The sequence below is a fragment of the Crocodylus siamensis genome, chromosome 5 (assembly GCF_052110815.1).
Source record: "Crocodylus siamensis isolate JL-2025a chromosome 5, ASM5211081v1, whole genome shotgun sequence".
NCBI classification, from domain to species: Eukaryota; Metazoa; Chordata; order Crocodylia; family Crocodylidae; genus Crocodylus; species Crocodylus siamensis.
This window is the reverse complement of record NC_143399.1, coordinates 2,166,512-2,192,781: the sequence shown is the minus strand read 5'-3', so window position 1 is coordinate 2,192,781 and position 26,270 is coordinate 2,166,512. Positions and strand designations below refer to the sequence as shown.

At 61.2% G+C, this 26,270-nt stretch overlaps 2 protein-coding genes across 3 annotated transcripts in view; one reads left to right on the top strand and one right to left on the bottom strand.

Moving 5' to 3' along the window:
* Positions 1-14,187, top strand: part of ZSWIM5 (zinc finger SWIM-type containing 5) — a 125,426-nt gene extending 111,239 nt beyond the window's left edge. Inside the window, exons 5-14 of the mRNA XM_090049345.1 lie at positions 3,957-4,136; positions 6,637-6,813; positions 7,240-7,386; positions 8,057-8,194; positions 8,477-8,737; positions 8,998-9,133; positions 9,509-9,666; positions 11,699-11,862; positions 12,250-12,331; positions 12,777-14,187. Coding sequence (XP_089905471.1) covers positions 3,957-4,136; positions 6,637-6,813; positions 7,240-7,386; positions 8,057-8,194; positions 8,477-8,737; positions 8,998-9,133; positions 9,509-9,666; positions 11,699-11,862; positions 12,250-12,331; positions 12,777-13,639 — 2,306 coding nt within the window. The 3' untranslated portion in view covers positions 13,640-14,187. The remainder of the gene's footprint in view (positions 1-3,956; positions 4,137-6,636; positions 6,814-7,239; positions 7,387-8,056; positions 8,195-8,476; positions 8,738-8,997; positions 9,134-9,508; positions 9,667-11,698; positions 11,863-12,249; positions 12,332-12,776) is intronic.
* A 3,474-nt stretch (positions 14,188-17,661) lies between these two features.
* Positions 17,662-25,118, bottom strand: UROD (uroporphyrinogen decarboxylase). Of its 2 annotated transcripts, none has more exons than XM_090049347.1 (10): positions 25,000-25,118; positions 21,562-21,674; positions 21,282-21,361; positions 21,045-21,107; positions 20,730-20,927; positions 19,834-19,995; positions 19,444-19,581; positions 18,558-18,658; positions 18,191-18,257; positions 17,662-17,976 (listed from the first exon to the last, which is right to left on the bottom strand). In XM_090049347.1, exons 1-10 carry the CDS (start codon positions 25,020-25,022, stop codon positions 17,812-17,814), a joined length of 1,110 nt encoding a protein of 369 aa, XP_089905473.1. In that variant the 5' UTR covers positions 25,023-25,118; the 3' UTR covers positions 17,662-17,811. The 2 variants fall into 2 exon arrangements, with proteins under 2 accessions (XP_089905473.1, XP_089905474.1); XM_090049348.1 differs by having other exon boundaries at positions 24,958-25,093.
* Positions 25,119-26,270: the final 1,152 nt, after the last annotated feature.

The following is a 26,270-nucleotide window of genomic DNA, read 5'->3' as shown; positions in this document are numbered from 1 at the left end:
TCCCCTGGGGCCTGAGGGGGCCGGTGGGGGGCTGATCTGGTCCCTGCTCAGGAAAATAGAGGCAAAGAAGTCATTAAATATGTTAGCTTTGTTGTCTGGTGTGATGACCAAATTTCCTAGCATGTCTTGCAGGGGCCCTGCATTACCCGGGACCTTCTTTTTGCCCCCTGTGTATTTATAAAAGGACTTCTTGTTGTCCTTGATCCAGGAGGCTAGTCCCAGTCCCATCTCCGCCTCCGCCTTCCTGACTCCCCCTGCAGCCCCGAGCCACCGCAGTGTAGTCCTCCCTGGGGATGGCCTCCCCTGCCATCGGGGGTGCGCCTCCCTTTTAGCCAGGAGACATTCCCAGATGCTTTTGGTGAGCCGTGGGGGCTTTTGCACTTTTGTAAATGTGGTGCAGCCTCCCACTACATCCCCGGGTGCAAGAGCAAGAACAAGGGGATGCTTGGTGACATTGCTCAGGCAACCTGATACGCCGCGTTAAAAGCAGGTTTCCTCATTGGAAACAGCACCTAGAGGAGCTGCGGACTCTCCACCCCTGGAAGTTTTCAAGAGCAGGTTGGACCGATGCATGTCTGGGCTGGGTTAGAGCCTGCCTGGAGCAGGGGGCTGGGATAGATGGGACCTTGGTGAGGCCCCTTCCACTTCCTTCATTCTTGTAGTAACCTGTGGGACTCACTGCCACAATGTGAAGGTGAAGGAAGATTTAGGAAAAGGGGCTGGGAGATTTCTAGCTTGACACAACCAGCCAACAAGCAGTGAGCCGGGCAGCTGCTAGCAGCAGCATTTGCTTGGTGCAATTCGGACGTTCCCCAATTTGCAATTAGACTGACGCACCTTTGGCATAAAGCCTTGTCTGTCCGATCCAACCAGCCCTTTTCCTGGCTCTGCACTAGGAAGGAGGAAACGAGCCCCTTTTTGGGGACCTTTCCAATCAGTGATGATTTGTACAAATGCTGCGTCCTGGCTGTGTCTGGGACCAGATCAGACTGTGGATTTGCACGGAGTGAAACAGAAAGGATTTAGCTGGATTTTATGCTTAAGAAGAGGGCATGGGTCACTGGTCTCTGTCCCATCAACTGAGCATCTCTTAGACTATGGGTCTTGGAGCCAAAGGAAAGAACCGCTGCCGCCTTTGGAAGTGAGCTGGGCACCTGTGGGGGTATCTGCCCCTGTGCGTTAGTATTTCAGATTAAGTCCTAATTAGAAAAAACCCAGATGAAAAGCAGCTGAAGTGCGGCCTGACCTCAATCTGCCTGGGGCCGGGCTGTTTATCTCCACCATTTGTTTACAGTCGGGAATTTCAGCCGATTAGACCGGCGGGGAGAATTTCTTTTGATGGCTCACAAATGGGGCTGTCCAGCATCAGTGGGCGTCCTCTCGGGAGGGTGGGGGAAACCCTAAGGCTCTCTTTCCCTCTGCCCCACCAAGATCATTGCAGTTGCAGGCAAGGTTTTGCTTATTCGAGCCTCGACTTGCTCCATAAACCAGGGAGTTGCACGGGGGGGCGGCCCCGTTTCCCAGATAAAACTTGCATTGGATTCATATCGCTCCGTGGACTGAGAAATAAAAGAGTCCTCTTCACCCAGCCCCATCCTGTCCCTGGGCAGCTACAGGAGGGTGTCTGAAGGCCGCGGTCTCGGAGGGAGGCTGGCTAGAAATGATCTTGCACGGCCTCTGGGCTAGTTTCGAAAATATTTTGGATCCAGGCCCCATGAGCCATTTATTCCTCCCAACGCCCGCAGGCTCAGGCCTCGTGGTACAAACCAGAGGTCTGGATTCAAGTGCACGGACCTGGTGCTGCTCAGAAATGCCATGTACTTCCTTCGCCGGCGAGGGAGCACGGCATGCCCTCAGCCCCTCTGGTAGCAAAACGCAGTGTGGCACCAAGCGGCTGTCGTACAGCACCGTGCACGCCCGGGTCTGGAGTCATACCAGGCTTGTTTGCACTCGGGGAGGTGACCGCCTGGCCTCAGCTGTAGGCAGCCGTGGAGGCGTTCCTGACCTGGGAATGCTGCCGGGTTGGCAGGCACGGCCGGCCGGACTGGGGGCGCTGGGTGTGCGAGCTGGGCAGGGCAACGGCTCCAGCCTGCGCCTCCCACCCCGACCCTGCCGCCTCCGGCGTTCCCGGTGCTCGCACGCTCGCTCGGCTTCAGTGCACGCCCGGCCACCTCTGCACAGAGCCGGAGAGTCACGGGGCTGGGTCGTCTTGCCCCCTCCACGGAAGTGCTGGATGCCCCGTCCTGGCCCGTTCCCTCGGCTCGGAAACAGCCAGGGAAGGAGCGGCCCCGTTTCCTTAGGCAGCTAGTCCCAGTGCCGGCTGGTTTGACCCCTGGGGCGTGCCCTTATTCAGCTATAGCACGCGCCCAGCTTTTTCTCGGCAATACATAGGTGCAGCGGCCGTATCCTGTCCTGCTCTGTGCCGGAGGGAGGGTCTCCTTTTCTCCAAAGTGCCCCAGCCTCATGCGTCTCGGGGGGTTGTGGGGGCTTTAAAGAGATGGTAAAAGCTTGCAACAGTCTCCAGTGTGCGCCGGGGCCCAGAGAGCCTCCTGCGCAGCAGAAGCCCGGTCCGAACGCTGCTGAACGTGCCACCCTGCAGCCTCTTGGCCCCAGGGGCTTGGCTGCCGGGGTGAGGCCAGCCGCCTGGTTTCGGCTTCCCCACGAGCAGCTCCTCTCCCCAGCTCACGTCCGTCCCCCTGGGGCAGTTGCTGCTCTGGTTATTGAACTGCGAGCGGCTTGTTAATCATCCCGGGGGGACGAGTTAAGGCAAGACGCTTGGGATGCAGTCCCAGACGAAGCGGACGGCGGCTGGCTGGAGGCTGAGACCATCCCTGGCAGCCCCCGGTCCTCCCTTGCTTAAACCCCGGTCATAACATGAGCAGGGGAAGGCACGAGGCTGCAGCTTGGGCCCGTGGGTGTAATGCCCCCAGGCACCGGGAGATGCAGGCTGCACCTTGGTCTCGTGGGTCCAATTCGTCACTTGGAGCACGTGGCTGATGCTGATGCTTGTGGCATGGGGCAGGCATGTGCCCTGTTGGGCTTCACCTGCAGGATGCCAAGGCAGAGCTCCGGTTTTCCTCCTGTGGGTCTAGGGGAAAAGTGGGGTTAAACACAGAGTCCCAGAGCCACGGGGCTGCCTGAGGCAGGATCAGCCCCATCCAAACCAGCCCACGCAAACCCTGTCTCCGAGCTTGGAGCAACATGACAGGCACCCTGACATAGCCCCCCGCATTGCCCCCATCCCTGCCCCCGGGAAAGTAGGGGGGCCGCGGCCGCCAACCTCTCGCTGCTGCAAAGGTTCCTACAGAGCCCCCGGGCGCCCGGGCCCCCGCTGTGGAGGAAGGCAAAACCCCCCAGTGCGGACAAGTCTGAGCACGGGGGGAAATCCCTTCTGCCCCAGTGCAGCGTCGGCCTGAGCCAAGCGCAGGGGGAAGACCCTCCCGCCAGCCCCCGCGGGGTGGGTGTCAGCAGGAGCACTGGCCCAACCCAGCCCCAGCCTCAGCCCCAGCCCCAGCCCCAACCATTAAAATGCCACGCTGGGAGCACGGTCAGGTTGGTCTTTGGAAATGCTGCAGCTTTGCCGGGGTGTTTTGAAGCAGGCTTTGAAGTGCAGTTCAAAGGAGAGAGGCATCCTGGCGGACAGGAGTGCTCGCCAATCCACACGGCAGGCAGGGCCGGGGCGGGGGGCCTTCCCCCGCCACCTCCAGAGACGATCATTTAGCTTCCTTACGGAGCCGGGCTTCATTTTCCTTTTGAAACAGAAGCTGCTAAATCCCCCTCCTGGGCTGGAGGCAGGTTGTCTGCAGCCAGCCTGTGAAAACCACCCCCCGCCCCCAGCTCTCCCGGCAGGAAGAAGGGTGGCGGTGTGAAAACCCTGAGCCTGGATAACGCTGAGTAGTGCGTGTGTGTGCGTGCGTGCGTGCGTGCGTGCATGTGCGGTCTCTTCTTCCCCGCAGGGGCGCTGTGGGTGTGCGTGGTGCTGAACCCCCACTGCAAGCTGGAGGAGAAGTCCTGCTGGCTCCGGCAGCTGCGCAAATGGAGCGACATGGACGTGTGCCCCTTGGAGGACGGCAACTACGGCAACGAGCTGCCCAACATCACCAACGCGCTGACCCAGAGCGCCGGGCACAGCCAGGGTGAGCGGCGCCCGGAGGACCCGGCCTCGGTGCTCGAGTCTAGGCCCGAGCCCTCCAGGAGTCGGGGGTGGGGAGGGGGTCGCTGTACCCGTCTCCAGCTGGAAAGCGCCCGATGGGTTCCCTTTGCAATGACCCTGTCAAGGCCAGTACCTCGCCGCCAAGCCCGCCTCCCTCTCTCTCAGACTCGGGGCTGTCCATTCCCTTTTAAACAGCCTTGCTCTTCTCTTTCCCACCGTGACGACGGATCGGGCTGTCGGGGAGTTGGCTTGTGTTGACCCCTTGGCCAGGGAGCAGCAGTAGAGCAAAGCCCAGGCCGACAGCGAAGCTGGAACCAGATGGGGAAGGGAATTATATGAGCGTTAAAGCACTGGTGATGGTGGCGGGGGGATGGACACCCTTACCATGGGCTCAGGGCTGCTCCATTCATAGAAAATTCAGGTGGGAAGGGAGCTCGGGGGGTCACATCCTGTCTAGCCCCCTGCTCCAAGCAGGACCAGCCCCAGCTACATCATCCCAGCCAAGGCTTTGTCTACCCGGGTCTTGAACCCCTCCTTGGAGGTGTTTCTGTCAACAGAGATTTTGCCATTGAGGACAGGAGCTGCCCCCTGGACAAAGGTTGGGGCGAGGGCTAGAGCCGCGCGAGCCTGCACCGGGCTCTGGGCACTGTCGTGCCCGCACATTGGGTGCTGACGGGGACGTGAGCCTGGCACCGAGCTTGTAAAACTTGGGTGCTCCTCGGAGCTGCCTCTGCTCCCCATCTGGGACGGTTCTAGCAGCTGCTTTGTTCATTTTGGGGGCTTGGCCCGTTCGACCCCGCTTGGTGCAGAGTCCCCCTCGGCCAGCCCAGCACCAAAACATCCTCCCCAGCCCCGACAAAGCGCTTCATCCCTTTGGTTTCAAACACCATTTTCCATCCCGCTGCGCCCACCTCACCCGAGATGGGCCTTAATTGAAACCTCCTGCTCTAGCAGCACCTCTATCTGCTGCACTATAATTGGTCTTCCGTGTATTTAATGCAGCCAATGTGGAAAGAGGGGGTGAAAAATAGCCCAGCCGGGTTATGAGGGAGGCATCTTCTGGGTGTAATTAGTGCTCTCAGCCTCCCCCCCACCCCGAGCCGGCAGGGACCCCACAGGGGCATCGGTCCTGGCAGCCCGCCGCAGCTCAGCCCAGATCCCCATGCACTCTCCACATCTCCTACCTTGTCTCGTCATCAAGGACCAGCTCCGTGCAAAGCCGGGTGGACCCGACTCTGCCCTGTGGTCAGCTGCAAGCAGCGGCATCTCCTGGTGTCTGGGCACTCGCTGCATGACCAGGGCTCCCGGGGCACATCTGCACCCGTGCATACACCTGAAGGTGGAAGTGGTGCTCAGCGGGAGTCCAGGAGCCCCCGGCTCGGGGTTTTCCAGACTCCTGGGATGTGGGCCGTGCCTAATCCAGTGGCATGCTTTGCTCTTGCACCTGAAAAGGTGCCTGTATAAATATGGATTTTTTTTTTTTTTTTTTTTTTGCAAAACCTATAAGCGGTTCCCCTCCCCTGCGAGAGGGGATCGTCCCGGTGCTGAGACATACCAGTAAGAAACAACTCAGTAACTTGGCAGAATTTCACAGCACCTCAGCTGGAAATCGCTGAGCTGAGATCATAAAATCATAGAAAATTCAGCCTGGAAGGGAGCTCAGGGGGTCACATCTAGTCCAACCCCTGCTCCAAGCAGGACCAGCCCCAACTACATCATCCCAGCCAGGGCTTTGTCTACCCGGGTCTTCAACACCTCCCAGGATGGAGATGTCACCACATCTGTCCCAGTGCTGCACCACCCTCCTAGTGAGAGAGTTTTTCCTAATATCCAACCTCAACTTCCCTTGCTGCAGCCTGAGCCCATTGCTCCTTGTCCTGTCGTCTGTCCCCACTGGGAACAGCCCAGCTCCGTCCTCTTTGCAGCCCCCCGGCAGGGAGGTGACGGCTGCTGTTCAGTCCCCCTCGGTCTTCTCTTCTGCAGACTCGATCAGCCCAGTTCCACTTCAGATCTAAATTCACAAGGGATGTGCAAGGGGCCTTGAGGATCTGCGATGTAGCTGGTGCCATGTAAGGGCGGCTGGGGCAGGATCTCACCCTGCCGTGTCCAGCTCTTTCCACATCTTGGCCCCGGGTCTATACCTCAGGGGTACGGGCACCGTGGGGCTGCTCTTACAGGGTCTCATACTGGGGACCACCCCTCGGCCCCTCTTGGGAGCATGGGAGGAGCAGAGGGAAGGAGCCAGGCTGCAAAACACGGCTTTGTCTCTGCATCCTCCCTGCTCACGGCACAGCGCGCTGGTGGGAGCCTCGGGCAGTCTCCAGAGAAGCAGCTACAGGCAGGGTAGAGTAGCTGGGCAGGTGGAGGGCATCGGACAGGGAAGGAGCGGTACCTGTGAGGGAGACAGAGGGTGCGTGTGCTCCAGGCCCAGGGGCTGGATCTCGCCAGCAGCCACGTGATGCCGCGTGTCCTTTGCTTTGCAGACTCCCTGGCCAGGCCACGGCGGACAGTCTTCACCCGGGCCATCGAGGGCTGCGACCTGCACTGGCAGGACAGCCACTTGCAGCGGATCATCAGCAGTGACTTCTACATGTCCCCTTCCTACCAGAGGGAGGGGGAGAGCCTGCTCTTCAATTCCCAAGGACAGCCCCTCTGGCTAGGTAACCCCTGCCGGCGTCTGGGGCATTTGGGTGGCCTTGCGTCCATCTCCTTGCCGGGCTCTCTGCCGTCACCTCAAACGCAGGGACCCGGAGTCACAGAGCCGTGGGCTGGCAGGGGTCGCATCCAGTCAGCTCTGTGCAAACCCACCCAGACAAACCCAGTGTCCGTGCCATCAACCCAGACACAAGACGTCACACCCGATCCTCTCTAGGGAGGTTGTGACTTCAGCCCAGACCTGACTGTTTAGCAGACGCAGTGCAACAGGCCCCTGGTTCCTCGTATTTAGAGGCTTTTCCAGTGCAATGAAAGCTGCAGGTGACGCAGAGCCAGCTGGCATCAGGCGCCATCTCCCCGCCCCAAACGGGACACGGCGCCGTTGCCCGCCCGCCCGGCTCCAACATGGCCTGCTTGACCTTGCTTTGCAGAGCACGTCCCGACCGCGTGCGCCCGGGTGGACGCCCTGCGCTCCCACGGCTACCCCAAGGAAGCGCTCCGGCTCACCGTGGCCATCATCAACACGCTGAGGTTGCAGCAGCAGCGGCAGCTGGAAATCTATAAGCATCAGAAGAAAGGTAGGGGCTGCTTTTGGCCGGCGCAGAAGATGAACCGGTTGGCATGACCCAGTGGGTCCCTGTTGGAGAAGTTGGGCTGGAGGTCATGCTGAGTCCAAGCAGGATCAGCCCTGTCCAAACCAGCCCAGACAAAGCCCATGTCTGACCTCAGAGCGGCACAACACAGTCGCCCCGATGCAACCCCTGTCCCCCGGAAGGCAGGGGGACCGCGCTGCCAATGTCCTGCTTCTATTAAAGGTTGTCAGGATACGTTAAAGAGACCCCAGGCTGAGGCCGTGCCCCTGCTGCAGAGGAAGGCAAAACCCCCCAGTTTGGACCAGTCTGAGCAGGGGGGGAAATCCCTTCCTGCCCCAGTGCAGCGTTGGGCTGAGCCCAAGTGCAGGGCCAAGACCCTCTAGCCAGGACCCTGCAGGGTTAGTCCCAGTCCCGTCCCCATCCCCGTCCCAGGTTGTAGCCGGAGACTTAAAACCCCCTGACACATGGAGCAGCAGGAAGGGGGTTGGGGGGGAATTCCTTCCCGGTTCCACGCAGCGACCAGCAAAAAGCGCATCGTGGCTGAATGCGGGCAGAGCAGACAGGGCTGGGGCAGCGGGTGCAGCTGTCCCTGGGGTGCATGGTCCTGGGCACGGACCTGGCCTTGCATCTCGTGCTCTCCGCATCCCCCTCCCAGAGCTGCTGCAGCGCGGGGCCACGACCATCACCAACCTGGAGGGCTGGGTGGGCCACCCGCTCAACCCCGTCGGCTGCTTGTTTCTCACCTTGACCGAGGCCTGTCGGCTAGAAGAGGAAAGCTGCCTGGAGATTTCAGGTACTGGCTACACCCACCGGTGAACCCTCGAGGGCTCCTGACAGCCCGGCCCTCCACCCAGTGCTTTTTATTCCCTGATGCTTCCTTAGAAACCCCATCCAGCTCTAGGTCTCGTTCTTGGCCCCTGGCTTTCCAGCCACCTGGAGTGTTACCCCCAAGCACAGCGGTGGGTCCTGTTCCCCCTTGTCTGCTGTAGACCCCCAGGCGGGCAGCGGTGCTGGGCTCTCTGGGTCCGCTCCTGCCCCTCTAATCCGTCCTGTCCCCGACTGCCACCGCTTCCAGATGCCGGCGACGCCAAGCCCCCCGTGTACCAGCACGTGCCAGTGGCGACGGGCAGCCCGGACAGCAGCGAGTCGTACCTGGCCCTGGCACTGGAGGTGGCGCTGGTGGGGATGGGGCAGCAGCGGGTGATGCCCGAGGGGCTGTACGCACAGGACAAGGTGTGCCGCAACGAGGAGCAGATCATCGCCCGTCTGCAGGAGCTGGAGCTGGACGCCGCGCTGGTGCAGACCCTGCGCAAGCAATGCATCCTGCTGCTGGAAGGTGGGTGCTGTGGGCAGGCGAGGGCAGCCTGGCCGTGCCCAGCCGCTGCTTGCGGTCCCGCAGATGCTGTGAGGCTCAGACGGCTGCGGTCGTAGAGACCCCTGGAAGGTGCCGCAGGGGACCAGGACCGGGCAGCTCCAAGGGCTGGGGTGGGCTCGTGCCAAGCAGCTGGGACGAGTCCCTGAGCGCACCAGAAGCCAAGGGAGCAGCGGGGATCGGGAGGCCAGGGCGGGTGCTGACGAGGCTTTGCTTTCGCTCAGGGGGGCCCTTCAGCGGCCTGGGGGAGGTGATCCACCGCGAGAGTGTCCCCATGCACACCTTCGCCAAGTACCTGTTCTCTGCCCTGCTGCCGCACGACGCCGACCTGGCCTACAAGCTGGCACTGCGGGCCATGAGGTGCGTGGGCGCGGATTGCCCCCGGGGTGCAGCACGGCCCGCGAGAGCCGCCGTGTCCTGTCTCAGGCCTCCCCACACCCAGGGGTGCAGCCGGGGCCGGGTTGAATGGGACGTGTCCAAAATGCTAACGCGACTGGGATCATTGTTGCCCCAAGCCAGAGGGTGGGAGAGGAAGGTGAGAGCTGCTTCCTTGCTACCCTGAGTGGGAATAGCACTACTGAGTGCCAGGCACGAGCACACCGGCATGGTCGGGTGGAAAGCAGCTCACGGCTGTCCCAGAGCTCAGTGAACGCATTCGTGCCCAGCGCGGGCTGGAGCCGGCCGGGGCTAGCTGGGAGCTTGTGATCTCCGATATATCCATCTGTCCCCCGTCAGGCTGCCCGTGCTGGAGACGACCGCCCCGTCTGGAGACGTCTCCCACCCTCACCACCTGGTCTCAGTGGTGCCCAGCCGGTACCCACGCTGGTTCACCCTGGGGCACCTGGAGTCGCAGCAGTGCGAGCTGGCCTCCACCATGCTCACTGCCGCCAAAGGTGGGTGCGAGTCGGGTGCCCCTCTCCCCCCACCCGCAGCCGGGACGGCTCCCGAGTGCAGGGCACGGGGGTCTGGACCCGCAGTGGGTTTGCCAGCGTCGTGCCTTTGAAGGAAGTGGAGGTGGCAGGGGGTTCCCCTGGAAGAGAGAGAGAGAGAGAGAGAGTGTGATTGTGTTCGTGTGTGTGATTCCCTGGGGGCAGAGGGGGAGAGTGTGGTCTGTGAGATCCCCTGGAAGAGAGATAGTGTGTGTAAAATTGTGTTCATATATGTGTGTGATTCCCCAAGGGGTTAGTGTGTGTGTGTGATCCCCTGGAAGAGAGTGTGTGTAATTGTGTTCATATTTGTGATTCCCTGGTGGGAGGGGACAGGGGGAGAGAGTGTGTGCATGCATGTGCATGTGTGAGATCCCATGAGAGAGAGCAAGTGCATGTGTGACATTGGGAGAGAGAGAGAGAGAGAGTGTGTGTGTGTGTGTGCGCGCGTGTGTGTGCGCGCGTGTGTGAGATCTCCTGGGAGAGGGAGTGTGTGCATGCATTTGTGAGGGAATGTGTTCGTGTGTGCAATTCCCGGGGGGATGAGAGGAGAGTGGGCATGTGTGTGTGATTCCCTAGAAGAAAGAGTGTGCATGTGTGAAATCCCCTGGAAGAGAGAGTGTGTGTGATCCCTTGGAAAAGAGAGAGAGAGAGAGAGAGAGAGAGAGAGAGAGAGAGAGAGAGAGAGAGAGTGTGTGTGTGTGTGTGTGTGTGTGTGTGTGTGTGTGTGTGTGTGTGTGAGATCCCCTGGAAGAGAGAGCGGGTGTAATTGTAGTCATATGTGCGTGATTCCCTGGTGGGAGGGGAGAGGGGGAGAGAACATGTGCACGCATGTGCACATGTGAGATCCCCTGGAAGAGAGTGCGAGTGAGTGTGATCCCCTGGCAAGAGAGCGCGTGTGTGTATCTCTTTCCAATGACCTTGGCTGGACCTGAAGCCCTCCAGGAGCCCTCTGCAGCCTCTCAGGGGGTCTGGGGTGGCCCCAAGCAGGGGCGTGAGGGATGGGGGTGGCCGAGCTGTCGGCTGCCAAAACAGGAGCGATGGCGTGTGCCAGCAGCATCACAGCATCTCAGGGATGCTCTCCAGACTGGGTCAGACGGGGCCAATCCTGCCTCGAGCCACTGGCCGGGATGGCCATGCCCTCCCAAGGGCCCGGCCAGCCAGGGAATGGCCAGCGCACCGGGCTGTGCAGCCACAACAGCCTGGGAAGGCATCGGACCACGTGCTGCAGGCAGAGCTCTCGGGTGGGCAGAGCCGGACACCTCCCCGGGCGGGATCCTGGCGACGGAGCCTTGCTGAGCTCTCGTATGTCCACTTCGTCTCCAGCTGACTGCAAACTCTGGAGCATCCGGCCCCTCCGCATTTGGGGTCAGGAAGGAATCGTGCCCTGTGGTGATCAGCACGGGCTGGGGAAGGGTTTTGCCTTCCTCAGCAGCCTGGGGCACGGTGGGATCTCTTGAGTACGCTTGAACCAAGAACAGGAGCAGGACATGGACAGTGCCCTCGGGGCCAGGGGCTGTGACCTCCGGAGGGTCCTGCCCACCCAATGGAAATGTCCAGAGGATATAGCTGAGCCGTCTCTTCTGGGTGCAAACCCCAGCGTGGCCTTTTGCTCACTGGGCAAATGCCGTAAGGCAGCTGCTTTGCCTTCGGGAGAGGCTGTGAGGTGCCAGGAACCCAGCTCAGGTGCCTGCTCAGTCTAGTAGGAATCATAGGTTCGATAAAGCCAGATGAAGCCCCGGGGTCTTGGCTGCACTGACCTTTGATGGGTTGAGTAGAGACCTCGGGGTGTGAGTTTTGGGGGAGTGCGCCCAGTAGACTGCTCTGCCGCGTGAGGAGAGGTCACAGCCCGTGGGGACATCCCGTGTCAAGGCCAAGGGGAAGGTCAGGAGGGACTTTTCTGATCCATCCCACATGACTGCAAAGGCGCAGGCCATACATGAGCCTGGGGTCAGACCGGAGGGTGCAAGCGACGAACTGAGCTCTGGCCTCTCTGCAGGAGACATGCTGAGGTTACGCACGGTGCTGGAAGCCATCCAGAAGAACATCCACTCCTCCTCCCTCATCTTCAAGCTGGCCCAGGATGCATTTAAGATCGCCACGCCGGCTGACAACAGCTCCGACACGACGCTGCTCAATGTGGCGCTGGAGCTGGGGTTGCAGGTAGTGGACATAGGGTGCGGTGGGTGGCAAGGAGAGAGGCAAGGGGCATCCCTGGAGGGAAAAAGCAAGGGGCTTTAGCAGCCCCATTCGTGGGGGGTTGCTTTGGGGAGACCCAAGAGAGTTGGTGGTGTTAGTGGGTTGTAACTGCAGCGTTGGACTGGGGATCCGTGACCATTGCACCTTGAGCTGTTCCCAAGCCGGTCACAAGTCCACTCCTGGAGCTCGGCGAGCTCTCAGATGGACCGGGCCAGTTTCTGAGTTAGCATCCAGGTGCCTGAGGAGTCCCACCGCTTCGCTCACCTCTAAGGAGGGGCGAGGGCGGGTGGGGTGAAGAGCAAAGCCAAGAGCCCCGAGGCGAAGGGTGACGCTGTGTGTTTCATGCTCCAGGTCATGCGCATGACGCTGTCCACCCTCAACTGGCGCCGGAGGGAGATGGTGAGGTGGCTGGTCACCTGCGCGACGGAAGTGGGTGGGTACCGCTGGTCTCCGCCGGGCTGCGGGAGGGCAGCACATCCCCGCCTTGAATCCTGGGCTCCCCCGTGCTGTGACCTTGGTCGGAGCGCAGCCATGTCCCATCGCAGCGGGTGGGAAGTGGGCAGGTGGGGGGGTTCACTGAGGGCAGCATCCAATGCATCAGCCTCCAAGAGAGGTGCTTTGCTCAAGCTCTAGGGATAAATCCTCCAGCCTGGGCAGGGGAGGGTGTGGGGTGCCCTGGAAGGTGATACTGGGCCCCTCCTGGCCTTGGATTTGGTGGGTCTGAGTGCCCTTGTCTTGCTCTTCCTTCAGGGGCTAGGGGAGATGGGATTGCCAGCTCCTCACGTTGGCAGTTTAGATCCCACCTCGCCTCAGAGACCCCAGCCAGGTTGTTCCCACCCCAGCCCTCTTGCTGAGCACTGCGTGTCCCTGTCTTGCAGGCGTGCGGGCGCTGGTGAGCATCCTGCAGAGCTGGTACACGCTCTTCACGCCCACCGAGGCCACGAGCATCGTGGCGGCGACGGTGATGTCCCACAACACCATCCTGCGGCTCAGCCTGGACTACCCGCAGCGGGAGGAGCTGGCCAGCTGCGCCCGGACCTTGGCACTGCAGTGCGCCATGAAGGACCCACAGAACTGCGCCCTGTCGGCCCTGACGCTCTGCGAGAAGGACCACATCGCCTTCGAGACGGCCTACCAGATCGTCATTGATGCCGCCTCCACCGGCATGACCTACTCCCAGCTCTTCACCATCGCCCGCTACATGGAGCACCGGGGCTACCCACTGCGGGCCTTCAAGCTGGCCTCGCTAGCCATGACCCACCTCAACCTGGCCTACAACCAGGACACGCACCCGGCCATCAACGACGTGCTGTGGGCCTGCGCCCTGAGCCACTCCCTGGGCAAGAACGAGCTGGCCGCCATCATCCCGCTGGTGGTGAAGAGCGTCCACTGCGCCACGGTGCTGTCGGACATCCTGCGCCGCTGCACCATGACGGCGCCGGGCCTGGCCGGCATCCCCGGCCGCAGGAACTCGGGGAAGCTCATGTCCACGGACAAGGCGCCGCTGCGGCAGCTGCTGGACGCCACGATAAGCGCGTACATCAACACCACGCACTCCCGCCTCACCCACATCAGCCCGCGGCACTACGGCGAGTTCATCGAGTTCCTCAGCAAAGCCCGGGAGACCTTCCTCCTGGCCCAGGACGGCCACATCCAGTTCGCCCAGTTCATAGACAATCTCAAGCAGATCTACAAGGGCAAGAAAAAACTGATGATGCTGGTGAGGGAGCGTTTTGGGTGAGCGCAGGCACGGCGAGAGGAGGGACGACGACAGCGCCGAAGACACCAACCCCCACCGGCCAGTCTCGTTGCATTCGACCATTTCACATCCGCCGAGGATTCAAGGGCACATAAACCAAAAGACAAGCATGGGAAGAGCGATCCTTTTTGTTTTGCTTCATTTTGTCGTTCAGCCTCCTACACTCCTGAGCGTATCGTACGTGAATACCAAAAGCGAACCTGGATGCCTGATACCTCTTTCCTACGGGACGCGGCGCCCAGAGGCTGTAACGCGCTGAAAAATAAAGGAAAAGAAAGAGCAAAGCCAATGGCAGCGCCGGGAGCGGCGGCTTTGCAGCTCGCAGAGACTGGCAAACTCTTTTTTTTTTCCATTTGTGAAGATACTGAAACGAAAGGAAAAAATAATAACCCCCCCCAACAAACAATGAAAGTAACTGTTCTCAGGGATTGCTTACTAAAAGTAACAAAAGAAAAAAAAACATTTATGATACTGTAAATACTATAGTATATGTGTCAATTATTAAATTGTAAAGTTATAATTATTTATAATTCTGTCTTTTATTTGGGGGATACTTGAAATTGTCAGGGGCCGGGACGTTTCTTTCTTGGTTTTTTTTTGTTCGTTTGTTTTTTAATTTAACGAGAATCAATAAAAGCAGGAGGAGACACACGAACGTTTCTCAGGTTTCCCCGGCCTCTCTGGTGCTGGATGCGGCAAGAGGGTGGGGGAGGGAAGACGCCGGCAACTGGAAACCGATGCCGAGCTATGCAGGACCCCGGCGCGAGGAGGAGCGGGACCACGGGCCAGCGGATGGGCGCCTCGGCATGGACACAGCGTGGGCTCGGATCCCGCGGAGATGGATGCTGGCTGGAGACCGGGGTCTCGCCGCGCCTGGCGTCCGCCGGAGGGATCGCGTTGTGCTTCCACAGGGCGACGCTGCCAGCCGCCGGGAGGAGGAGTCGTGGGTGCACGAAGCGGTTGAGCCCTGGTGTACATAGCTCGAATTTGGGCCTTCCTCACCACGTGTGCATGTGTGTGCGAGAGGTGCATGGGCATGTGCATGTTGGGGCGGGAGCAGGAACATGCCACGGGCTCGATTTCTGTCATTTCCTAGTCATGTCCGCACCCCGCCGGAGCCTGCGCAAGGCAGGCCCGCGCCACCGCCGCCTGCCGCCCAGTGACTTGGACTGGATTGGGCCAGAGGGAGAGCAGGGCCGGCTCTTTGTATTCCCCGTGTCTTTGTGTTCCCTGGTCCCATGTGTTCACCCCTACACGGGTCGGGAGGGCGGGCGGGGAGTGACTTGTAGCTAGAGAAAGTGGGCTAACGACCTGCCGTCGGGTTCGGTTTTCTTTTGGTGTCCGTGCGACGGGCACGGGCAGCCGGTTGTGCGCGGTGTTTGTCGCCGCACAAGTATCATTCTCCAACCAGTCTGTTTCTTTCTCTTTCATTTCCATCCCCTTGTGTGCAACTCTTGACCGAACCATTCATAATAAAAGGAGACAAACACACGTACTGGTGGCTGCTGTTTCTGTCGCTGTAGCCTTGCTGGATGCCCCAGGCTCGGCTTCTGCTCCGTAGGTGTGAAAGGAATGACTTGCGGGCCCTGCCACGGGATGCAGAGAAGCTGCCCCCAGGCTACGTGGGTTGGCGTCTAAGCTACCCTGGGCAAGGTGGGTTGGTGTCTGTGCTGCCGGGACACGAGGAGCTGCTTTCTTCTGTGCTGCCAAAGCCAGGGGTGCTGCAGGAAGGGGAGCTGTGCCCACACCTCGTACCTCATTCACGTGCCCGTGACGGGCCACCGCGAATGGCAGCTCTGCCTGGCGCCCATGTCCGATGGAGGAAAGATGTCCCAGCTCTGCCTCTGGGGTCTGGCGAAGAGGGGCAGGGAGCAGCAACACCCTAGCTGGGTTGGGTGCAGCTTTCCTGGGCTCTCGGGGCTGGGCCAGGCCAGGTCTCCCCAGGGGCAGCTGGCCCCGATCCTGGACACAGCTGGCCGCTCGTGCAGGACCCAGCCCGAGTCCTTGCCGTGGTGATGGGTCACAGCCAGCCGAACACAGGGTCTGGGCTAGGACCAGTGTGCACAGCAGGCGTCTTTTGGCTGCGTCCTTGTGGGCCTGATCCTGATCTGACAGCCGGGGAGCTCGGCCTCCCCCACCCCTGACCAGAGGGCAGGGCTCTGTCTGCTCAAGCCAAGCAGGCCAGGGTGGACGGGGAGGACCAGGACTGGGATCTGGGGAACAGCAGCATCTCGGCTGCCGGCAACAACCCTGCTGCATCCTGCCGTGGTTTCAGGATGCTGGAAGTGGTGACCGGACCGACCTCCGCTCTTGCCCAGGTGAGTCCCGCTGGGCCGCAGGATAACCCACGGTTGGGGGGGGGGGGTGTCCTGGCAGATGCAGTGGGTAGGGGTCCAGGGTGGTCAGGCAGGGGCAACACAAGCCACGTGAATCCACGGCTGCATCCTGCCAGCACAAGGGCACCCCGGTACCATGTGGGGAGTCTCACTGCCCCATCCTTATATGTGGCAGGGGCCACAGGCGCTGCAGGGGTTGAGCTGCGGGTGAGCCCCCCAGAGGCACAGCGCGGTCTCCCCTCCCTGCACCACGGGCCCAGGCTGGCGGCAGGCTCAGGCTGGCGGTGCCGAGTCGGTGCTCTGGGGTGGGCAGGTGCCCGCGGTGCCAGGGGACCGGGGGAGGGATGGCGCCTCCTCACTCAGCTCCCAGATCGGGACTCGTAGCTCACGAGGCCTGTGACATGCCTGGCACCTGAACCCCGGCATCTGGGGACCCAGCCAGAGCCCCTTGCTCGTCCTTCCTCCCAGGCCCAGAAGGCAGCCAAGCGGCATTTTTTGGAAGCAGACAGGACGCTCCTTTTGGCCTGGCTCCAGGTCCCCCCCGGGAAACCCCCGGCACAGATCGGCGCCTCCCTGCCTGGCTGGTAGCCTGAGCGGCTTCCCTTGTACGAGCTCCTGCCAGCTATCTTGGGGTCCAACTAGCTTGGCCAGGATGGGTCTGGTCTGAGCCATAAGCCAGCTCCCCTGACCCGCTGCAGAGAAGCCTGGGCATGGGCACTGCTTTCTGCAGCCAGCTTGCTCCGCCAGGGACCCTGGCAAGCAGAGTGGGGCCCTGGGAGCACGTGGCAGATGCTACCAGCCAGCACAGGGTCTGCGTGCCAGGCTCCATCACAGGAGCAGCTCCCCTCCTTTTCCTGGGGTGGCTCAGCCAGCTGGGCCAGCGGGCGAAGAGGAGCTGGGCTTGGGGACTGCAGCGCTAAGCATTGCAGCCGAGGCAGAGCTGGCCGGACCTGTCGCTGTGGAGGGGCGATGGGGTGGAGGCTGCTCTGGGTTTCGGGCAAGGGGAAGGGGTGACTTCTAGGCTTGGGCCGTGACCAGCAGCAGCACATGCTAGCTGCAAGGCTCTGGCCTACCCCGAGGACACTGCCCTGCTCCCCATCTGGGCCCTGCTGCCTGTGTTTGGCTTATGGGAATCACCGGGAGCACGATAGCTCCAGGCACATCCCGTTTATCTGGCATGGACCCAGACCCTGGCACTCGGGGAACATCGGTGTGCGTGCAGTCTGCTGGGGGCTGGGTGCCAGCCTTGCTCTGCTCTGGGCACAAGGCAGAACCCCATCTCCACCCGCCCCCCCGAGCTGCAGCGCCAGCAGGGCACAGCAGGCCTGTGGCCAGCTTTGCAAGCCCTGCCCTGGGGAAGCTGGCATTGGCTCTGGTGATAGACAGGCAGCGTGGGGCTTTTGGGACCTACTGTGGCCGTGCAGCAGAGCTGGCAGCAGCACAACGGTGCCCTCATGCCAGCATCTGCCCACCTGAAGCTCAGCTTCCCCTGCCCTCTCATGGGCCCAGTGGTGCAGCTGGGGGGCGGGCGTTCAGACACCAGCAGCCACAGGAGGTGGTGGTGCCTATGTCGGGGGAGCTCAGCCCCCTGCCTTAACTTGGGGTGCAAGGAAGCACCAGGCACACCCTGCTCACACCCGCCAGAGGAGAAGAGGAGGGAAGACCATATCATCACGACCAGATTTAATGCTGAGCTGATACGACCCGGCCCCTGCTGCCGTGGCCCAAGTGGGGGAGCCGGGATGGGTTTTGGTCCCACTGGTCTCCCCCCAGGCACGGCGGCCCCGGGGCAGTGTCAGGTCCCGTGGCCAGGCAGGGTCACTTGTGCCGGCTGAGGTGGCGGGAGTGTGTGTGCACAGCTTCCACGAAGGCACCCACGTGCTCGGGGCTCACGTCGGGGTACAGTCCATGACCCAGGTTGGCAATGTAGCGCTGGGTCCCAAACCCTTCGAGCATCGTTTTCACCAGCTCCCCGATCCGCTCCTGGCCATGCAAGGGGGACATTGTTACCCCCATACAGCCCTGGCCCTGGCAGGGTGGTGGCCAGGCTCTGCTTCTCCTTCTCTAGGTCTCGGAAAACTGTGCTGCTCTTTTCCCCAGACCTGGGACACGGATACCCTCCACACCCTGGATGCAGAGAAGCTGAGGCAGGGGGAGGCAACCTGCCCCTGAGGGAAAGGGAGCCTCCGTTCCCTACCTTGGGTGCGTAGAGGGCACAAGGGTCCAGGTTGCCTTGGAGGGTCACACACGGGCCTGTCCGCTCCCTGCAAGAGAAGCAGGTGAGTCCCTGCGCACGGCTGGGGGATGAGATGCGTCTCCAGGTCCCTGCTATCGCCCAGGGCTCCAGACGGGGCCGAGCAGCCTGCGTGTACCCCAACCCTGCCTGAGTCCACCCCAGCTGCAAAGAGGGCCCCGCACTGGCCCCCAGGATGGCTTGGACCCACCTCCTGGCTCAAAACCCTGGCAGTGCTGTGGCCTCTCTGCAGCACAGGAAGGAGCGGGGGCTGGTGCCAGGCAGGTAGCACTGCCCACACACACTTGCCCCAGCTGGGCAGGAATCATACCGCGCTTCCCGGGGCTGGATGGTCCAGTCAAGGCCGACCACGTCATAGCCGGACCGCGCCAGCTCCTCCAGCGCATAGTGCGCGTCCTTGGCAAAGACAATCTGGGCGGAGAAAGACAAGGAGCCTGGGTCAGTCACAGGGCTTGGGCACGATGGGCTCCCTCTGCTGCCAGCCAAGCACCCGCCTTGTCTGCTCAGCCCATCCACCCTCCCGGGAGCGATGGGAGAGGCGGCTGCAGGCCTGAGCTCCCGCGCTGCGTAGGGAGAGACAGCCCTGGCCCCCAGACCAGCAAACACCTGCCGAGGAGAGGAGGCCATGCACTCAGCCCATGGTCAGGGAAACCGAGGCAGAGCAGCTGCCAGTCAGTGACCGACCCACATGGCAGAGGGGGCTCAGGTGTCAAGTGGGATGAGAAGTCTAACAGGAAACCACGCTGGGCTGGCTTAGGTGACCAGCCCAACGTAGGCCAAGGCCTGGCCCAGAGCGGGGCCGTTCGAGAGCCCCTGCAGCTGTGGCAACAGAGGTTGTGGGCAGCTGCCCCAGCTCAGATCCGCAGCCCAGGAACCACCTTCTCCCCCTGCCCCGCAGGGCTCAGGCACCCCCCATGACCCCGGGGCGGCCTACAGGCAGGTTCTGCTAGACACTAGCTTGGCCCCAGGACCAGTGCCGGGGATGCCGCGGCTTCCTCACACCACTGCTGCCTCCCCGTGGAGAGCTGGGGTAGCAGCACCGGCGTGGGGTGGGGAGAGAAGGCAGGGCCACTGGCAGAGGGAAGCAGGGCCTGGACACGGCCTCCCCTGCAGCCACAGGCAGGGCCTGTCCCTGCCAGCGAGGGCAGCGCCGAACCCTGCCCCCATGCTGCTGGCAGCCCAGCCAGTCACCTCACCATGGGCACGGCAGGCAGGGCAGCCTCCTCCAGCCTGCTCTTCACCCGCTGCGCGATGTCCCGCAGGTAGGGCAGGGCAAACTCCCCAAACTGCTCCGGGCCCAGGTGTCCAGCGTGGGACTCAAACAGCTGCAGCGCCTGCCGGAGTAGAGGTGGGTATTGGCTTGGGTCTCCCTCGGCCCAGCCCCTCATGGCTCCCAGGACCCCCTTCTCCTCCATCCCCAGCAGCTTTAACCCTTTAGGCTCACAGACGCTTTAGCCCACCCACACCCCAGGGACAAGTCCTTAGGGTTCAAGGCTCCAGGGTGGTTTGCGCCCCAGAATCCCAGTCAGGCTTGGCAATGACCCGAACCTCCCCCAGAGCTGCCCCACTTCCCGGGGGAGACTAACCTGTGCGCCGGCCGCCACTTGCCCCACCAGGTATTGCACGATGAGGTCCGCCAGGAGGCGCAGGAGGCGGTGGCTGGCCTCGGGGTGCCGATACAACCAGGCCTTGGCCTTGGCCATGGTGTTCGAGCCGCCGCCCTCGATCATGTAGGACATGAGCGTCCACTGGGCAAGGAGCAGAGACAGAGGCAGCGGCAGCAGCGTGAGGAGCGGTGCCAGGAAGGGCAGGGGGCCTCACCCCAGCACCCAGCAGAGCCGCCCCCGTCTGTGGGATGAGGAGAAGGGAAGGGGCTGGGTTACAGGGCACAGTGAAGGGTGTTGGGTAACTCCCAGGCTTCTGAGCTGTGCTGGTGCCCCCCGCCTTTTTTTTCAGGGGGTTTTTAAGCCTCCCCCCGAGGCGCTGGGTGCTGCTGCAGCCCTGGCTGGGGACGGAGCTGTGCCGATGCTCCTGCTGGCACCGATCCTGCAGGGTCCTGGCTGGAGGGTCTCGCCTCTGTGTTCAGGCTCAGACTGATGCTGCACTGGGGTAGGAAGGGACCTGACCCCACAGTTGGGTTCACAGTTTCACAATTAGTAGGGTTGGAAGGGACCTGAGCAGATCATCAAGTCCAACCCCTGCCATGGCAGGAAAGAGTACTGGGGTCAAACGACCCCAGCAAGGTGACTGTATAGCCTTGGTGCGGCCTGGGGGCAGAGGGTTCACTTTCCTCTGCAATGGGGGCTGTAGTCTCTTGGGTGTATTGTAATGAACTTCTTCCTAACTCGCAGGGGCAGGACATTGGCAGGACCCTTGGTGCCACCCAGAGCCACAGTTGGGGCAGGGAGCCAGGCTGCCTGCCCCACCTGGGGCACAAGCACCTCCTGTTGCCCATGCTGAGAGGCACAGGATTGGGACTCACTGGAGCGCCAGAGAAGCCGATGAGCGGCACCTTGCCTTCCAGGCGGTGCCGCGTGAGCGTGATGGCCTCAAAGACGTAGCCCAGCTCCGCTGCCACGTCCACCTTCGGCCGCAGCTTCAGCAGGTCCTCCACCTCCTTCAGGGGCTCTGGGAAGGTGGGCCCTTTGCCGGGGACCATCACCACTTCCATACCCAGTGCCTGGTGGGGAGGATGGAGGCTGCGTGAGGAAGCAGCCGCAGCTGGCGTCTGTGCCGCATTCCTCCAACGGCATCAGCTCCCAACTCCCTGCTTCCTTCTGCGAGCCCCTGCGCATACCTGGGGCACCACCAGGATGTCCGAGAAGATGATGGCCGCATCCAAGGGAAATCGCCTTAGCGGCTGCAGGAAGACTCAGGGTGAGGGAGGCACCCAGAGCAGCGTGACTTCCCAGCAGTCTCTGCCCCCAGGCTCGGGGAGCTCTTCCCCTGGGTATCCAGCCCCATCACCCTCTACACCTAGAGCTGAGGGCTGGTTTAGGCCTCCATGACGAGTGGCCTGGCTCCTGTCCCTCACCTGCAGGGTCAGCTCGCAGCACGTCTTGGGGCTTCGGCAGGTGGCAAAGAAGTCCTGGGTGGCACGGGTCTCACGAAACTCTGCAAACAGAGGGGCTCAGCCAGGTGCCCAACACCCCAGGGGGCAAGTGGGATGTTCTGTGGCTGAGGTGGTGGATGTCTCGGCCGGGGCATGCCCAGAGGTGGGGTGCAGAGGGAAGGATGGAGATTTGGTGGCTCCTAACCCACAGCCCGCTGCCCTGCGGGCACCCCCCATCCCCACCAACCAGTTGACACCCCACCTGGGAGGTAGCGCCCGGCCTGCCGCATGCACCAGACGGGCGTGTACTCTGTCTTGTCTCCTCTCGCCGCCCTCAGGAACGTGTCATTCTTCAGCTCGGGGAATCCCTCAGGGCTGAAACAGAGGATGACAGTCACCGTGCTGGAGTGAAATGCCCCCTGAGGAGTGGGAGAGCCCGTCCAACCTCCCACCCGGAGCAGAGTGGGGGAGCCAGCCAGGGCTGCCACATGCCCCACTGCTGACATGATCTGGGGTAAGTCCCGCGCTCTCTCTGCCAGTGAACCCAGGCTGACCCCAGCCTTACCCCCAGACTGGGGGGGGCTGGGGGGTGCGATCAGGCTGGGGAGGGAGGCCAGGCCTACCCCACCCTTCCAGGGCAGTCCCTCTGCCCCTTCATAGATTTTGTAGACATTCGGGCTGGAAGGGACCTCGGGAGATCATCGAGTCCAGCCCCCCACCCCAGGGGCAGGAAGTCAGCTGGGGTCATAGGATCCCAGCAAGATAAGCATCCAATTTACTCTTGAAGGTGTTCAGTGTAGGTGCTTGAACCACCTCCGCTGGCAGACTGCTCCAGACCTTGGGGGCTCGGACAGCAAAGAAATTCTTCCTTATGTCCAGCCTGAAACGGTCTTGCAGGAGTTTGTGACCGTTCGACCTCGTCATCCCTTGGGGCGCTCTGGTGAACAAACGTTCCCCCAGGTACTGGTGGTCACCCCTGATACACTTATAGGTGGCCATCAGATCACCCCTGAGCCTACGCTTTTCCAGGCTAAAGAGTCCCATGGCTCTCAGCCTGTCATCGTAAGATCTGGTTTCCTGACCTCTGATCCTGCGCATGGCTCTCCTCTGGACTCTCTCCAGCTTCTCCACATCCTTTTTGAATTGTGGAGCCCAAAACTGGACGCAGTACTCCAGCTGCGGCCTCGCCAGGGCCGAGTACAAGGGGAGAATGACGTCCCAGGATTTGCTTGAGAAGCATCTATGGATGCACGCCAGCATTTCGGTTGCTTTACTAGCCGCAGCATCGCATTGCAGGCTCATGTTCATCTTGTGGTCAACCATGACCCCCAAGTCCCTTTCATCCGTAGTGCTAGCCAGCGTAGCACTGCCGAGCCTATAAGGGTGCTGCAGGTTTTTCCTCCCAAGGTGGAGGACCTTGCATTTTTTGGTGTTAAACACCATCAGGTTCTCGTCTGCCCATTTGCTGAGCTTGTCCAGGTCAGCGTGGAATACCCGCCTGTCTTCTGGCGTGGATGCTCTGCCCCAAAGTTTGGTGTAAATTTACCACAGGGTAAATTGGCTGAGAGCCCAGACCTGTCTGCCCATCCCCAGCCCATGGTCCAGGGGAGCAGGGCAGCCAAGTTCTCTAATAAGAGAGCCTAGAAGCCACCCTCTCCTCCCAGGACAGTCTCTGCAGGGTTCTGGCTCCAGTAGAACCAGTGCCCCCACTCCCAGGGCACTGGCCTTCACCTCTGCTCACTGGCAGGAAAGGAGGCCAGGACCCTCCAGCACAGAGAGAACAATCCTGCCGTGGATGTGGGGCATGAGGGGCATCATGCCCCAGCCCCTGCTCCCCAGTCCCCATAGCCACCCCAGTTTGGAGTCCCCCAGGCTGCAGGGACACACACCCTCCTTTGCTCACACTGCATGATGCTGGCTCCAAACTGTCACCATGCACTGGAGGTAAGCAGCCTCTGCCCTGTGCCCCCCAAGGCAGGATCTCGCCTGCCCCAGTGTCTTGGTCAGGCTGTGCATTGCTGGCTGCACCGTGCAGGGGGCCCAGCATTGCCTGCCCCAGAGCCGTTCCCAGCAGCAGAGCCACATCCCTCCAGGCCTGGGAAGCTCTTGGCATGGTGAGAAGAGGCTGGGCAGGACACCAGGCTTCACTGCCTGGATGTGACCCGGGGGTGCTCCTACCCAGCCTGGCAGAAAGGACTTAGCTTTATGGCACCCCACCAATACTCACACACAAGGCCAAAGCAGCACAAATGCCCCCGTGCTCAGTCCAGCAGGAAGCCCTGTGACAGCAGCTGCTATGGGACTTCCCTCCCCTCCCTGAAGGTATTAAGCAGAGTTTGGAAGAGGTGAAGATAAGCCAGGGATGCCCGACTGCAATTGCTGTCACCCCCTTGTCTGCCTTCCCCCCTCTAGCTACGCTGAGGTTGCGGACCACATGCCCCCTTTCCTCGTGGCTTGGAGATGACGGAACCGTTTGCAGGGCCCCAGCTGATTAAGTTATCTGCAGCAGCAGCGGCTCCTACCCCCAGTGCCCGGAGTTATCTCAGGAAGGGCAGGCCCCAGCCTGGGCCAACGCGCTCTGCCTCGGGCCCTCCTGGGCCCTCCCTGCTCCGTGGGCTGTGGGCAAGACTCCCTATCTCAGCTGTGCAGACCTGGGAGGTGATCAGGGCCCCTGTGGGCTGGGACAAGAGTGAGGGTTGGTTTCATCGCCATGTGGCCAGAGTCGCCCAGCCCCATGGGGGATTCAGCTCTTTCTTAAGGAAGCCTGGGTTTTTTATAATTATAAAATATATGACAGCCTCCTGGTACAGCGAGAGGAGGGCAGACAAGACCTTCCTGGAGGAACCAGGCTTGGACGCAGACCCCGCACTGCCCAGGGCACAGTGCCCAGAGTCACCGGGGTGCAGTCCACCTGCTAGTCAGTGCAAGCCTGCAGCTGCCCCCAGCCCCCTGCCACAGTGAGGTTTTACGACTACATTTCCTCCATCCTTTCAGCACATGTCTCCGGCCTGCTGCTCTGTGAAAGATTTAACAGGGACAGCAGAAACAGAGGCTATGAGGCAAGTCAGGAAGGGCCGTAAGACACCAGCTGAGTGAAACCAGGAGAGACTCCCTCTGCTGCAGACTCACGCTGCCACAATACGCAATGCCCCATAAATTAAAACGCTTCATCAAGTCTGGCGGATTGGGCTGGGATCGCACCACCAGAAAAATTGAGGATACCACTGACAAGCCCCATTTCCACCGTTGGCTTCTTTTGGGTTTTGAAATGGCCTTTTCCCCCCCCCCTTATCCTCTTGTGTGATATCACTGCTAAATGGAGTCGAACCGGAAATGAAGTGCTGATTGAAACTGTCCCTTGGAGAAGTCTCCCGCGTGTTTTCCTGTTCATCCCAATTCACAATAAATCCATTTTTCAAAAACCCTGAGAAAGCTTTGGGACGTGGGCTCCATATCAGGTGGGGTTACTTTACGATTAGGGCTCCCAGGCTCTGGAATGGGCCAAGGGGGTCTTCAAGAGGAGGTTGGATAGATATCCGGCTGCGGTATTATGATCCCAGCACTCGTTCATAGATTATAGTTGTTCCAACCATTGATTTAACTTGTATCTGCTCCCTGCCCTCCCGTGTGTTAACTCTGCCCCATAACTAGGTGTCACCTGCGAGCTCGGAGAGGGTGCTCCCCGCCCCCGGGCACTCACCGCCGCGGCCCGTTCTCCTCCATGGTTCCGCGCTCTGCGCTGGTCACGCCCCCATACGCACTGTGGGCGCCGCCATCTTGGCGGTAGGCCACGCCCCCAGGCGAGGCCTGCCCGCTACTTCCGGGTTCTCTTTAGCTGCCTCACGCAGTGCCTGCAGGACCTCGCGCCAGGAGCAAGGCGGCCACGCGCCGCCTGAGCCGAGCGGAGGTTACCGTAAAGCCTGGTGTAGTGGCGCTGCACAAAGAAGGGAAGGCAAAGCGGGGTGGCGCGCGTGCGCGGCTGAGGTGCAGCGAGTGCGCGAGGGCTCAGCCAGCAGAGCGAGGCCGTGCAGCCCTGCCCCTCTCCCTGCAGCCCAGAGCCCAGCATGGGTGCCCCGGGCATGCAGCAGGTGCAGAGTGGTCACCCCCGTCTCCTGCAGCCTGCCCCAGACCCACCCAGGGGCTGGTTCAAAATGAAATGTCTGTGCACGCGCGTGCATGCTGTTTCATTTTGATCATGGAAAAATGTGGATTTGTGGTTACTGTTTTTAACCTGAAAACTGGGGATTGTTTTTAAATCAGAGAACACTAGGATGGCTGGGGATCTTGACAGGCCTCCCCTGCAGCCTCTGCAAGTACTTACCGTTCCCAGGTCCCCGTCCCTGCTGCCCTCGCCCAAGTGACTGCGCAAGGAGAAGTGGGGCTTGGTGCCGGAGGAGGAACCCAGCCCGGACGCCCAGCCCAAACCCAGCTCTTTATTCCCCGCAGGCGACTTGATTTGTGACCCAGGGTTAGATCTTTTTGATCAGTCCAGACGCGCTTGAGAGGCCGTGGCCAGCTCTTCAGCGCCGAAGGGCAGAAAGAGCCGCTTTGAAAAGGGGACAGGGAAGGAGCTGATTTCAGCCTCCTGCCACCCTGAGCAGCTCATTCGGCTGCTGCACAACTCTGGGCTCGGAGAAGGGCTGGGGCTCCTCTTCCACGCGTCCCCTGGTGCAGCGAGTGCTGCAGGTAGGGGCCCGGACCCTGCCAGCCCAGCCCAAAACGCCTTGTTCCCTGAGGAAGAGCGTGCCCGAAAGCTAGCCAAGAACAACTTTCCCAACGATTTAGTTGGTCTAATAGAAAAATCACATTTACCCAAATAACCTTGTGTGCCTTCCACCTGCAGCTTCCTCCCTGCAAAAATCAAGTCTGTTTTCTACCCAGGGGACTTCTTACCATCTTTAGATCTTCCTGAGCCCGAGGAAGGGCGCGTGTGCCCAAAAGCTTGCAGAAAAAGATCCTTTCTTTTGAGAT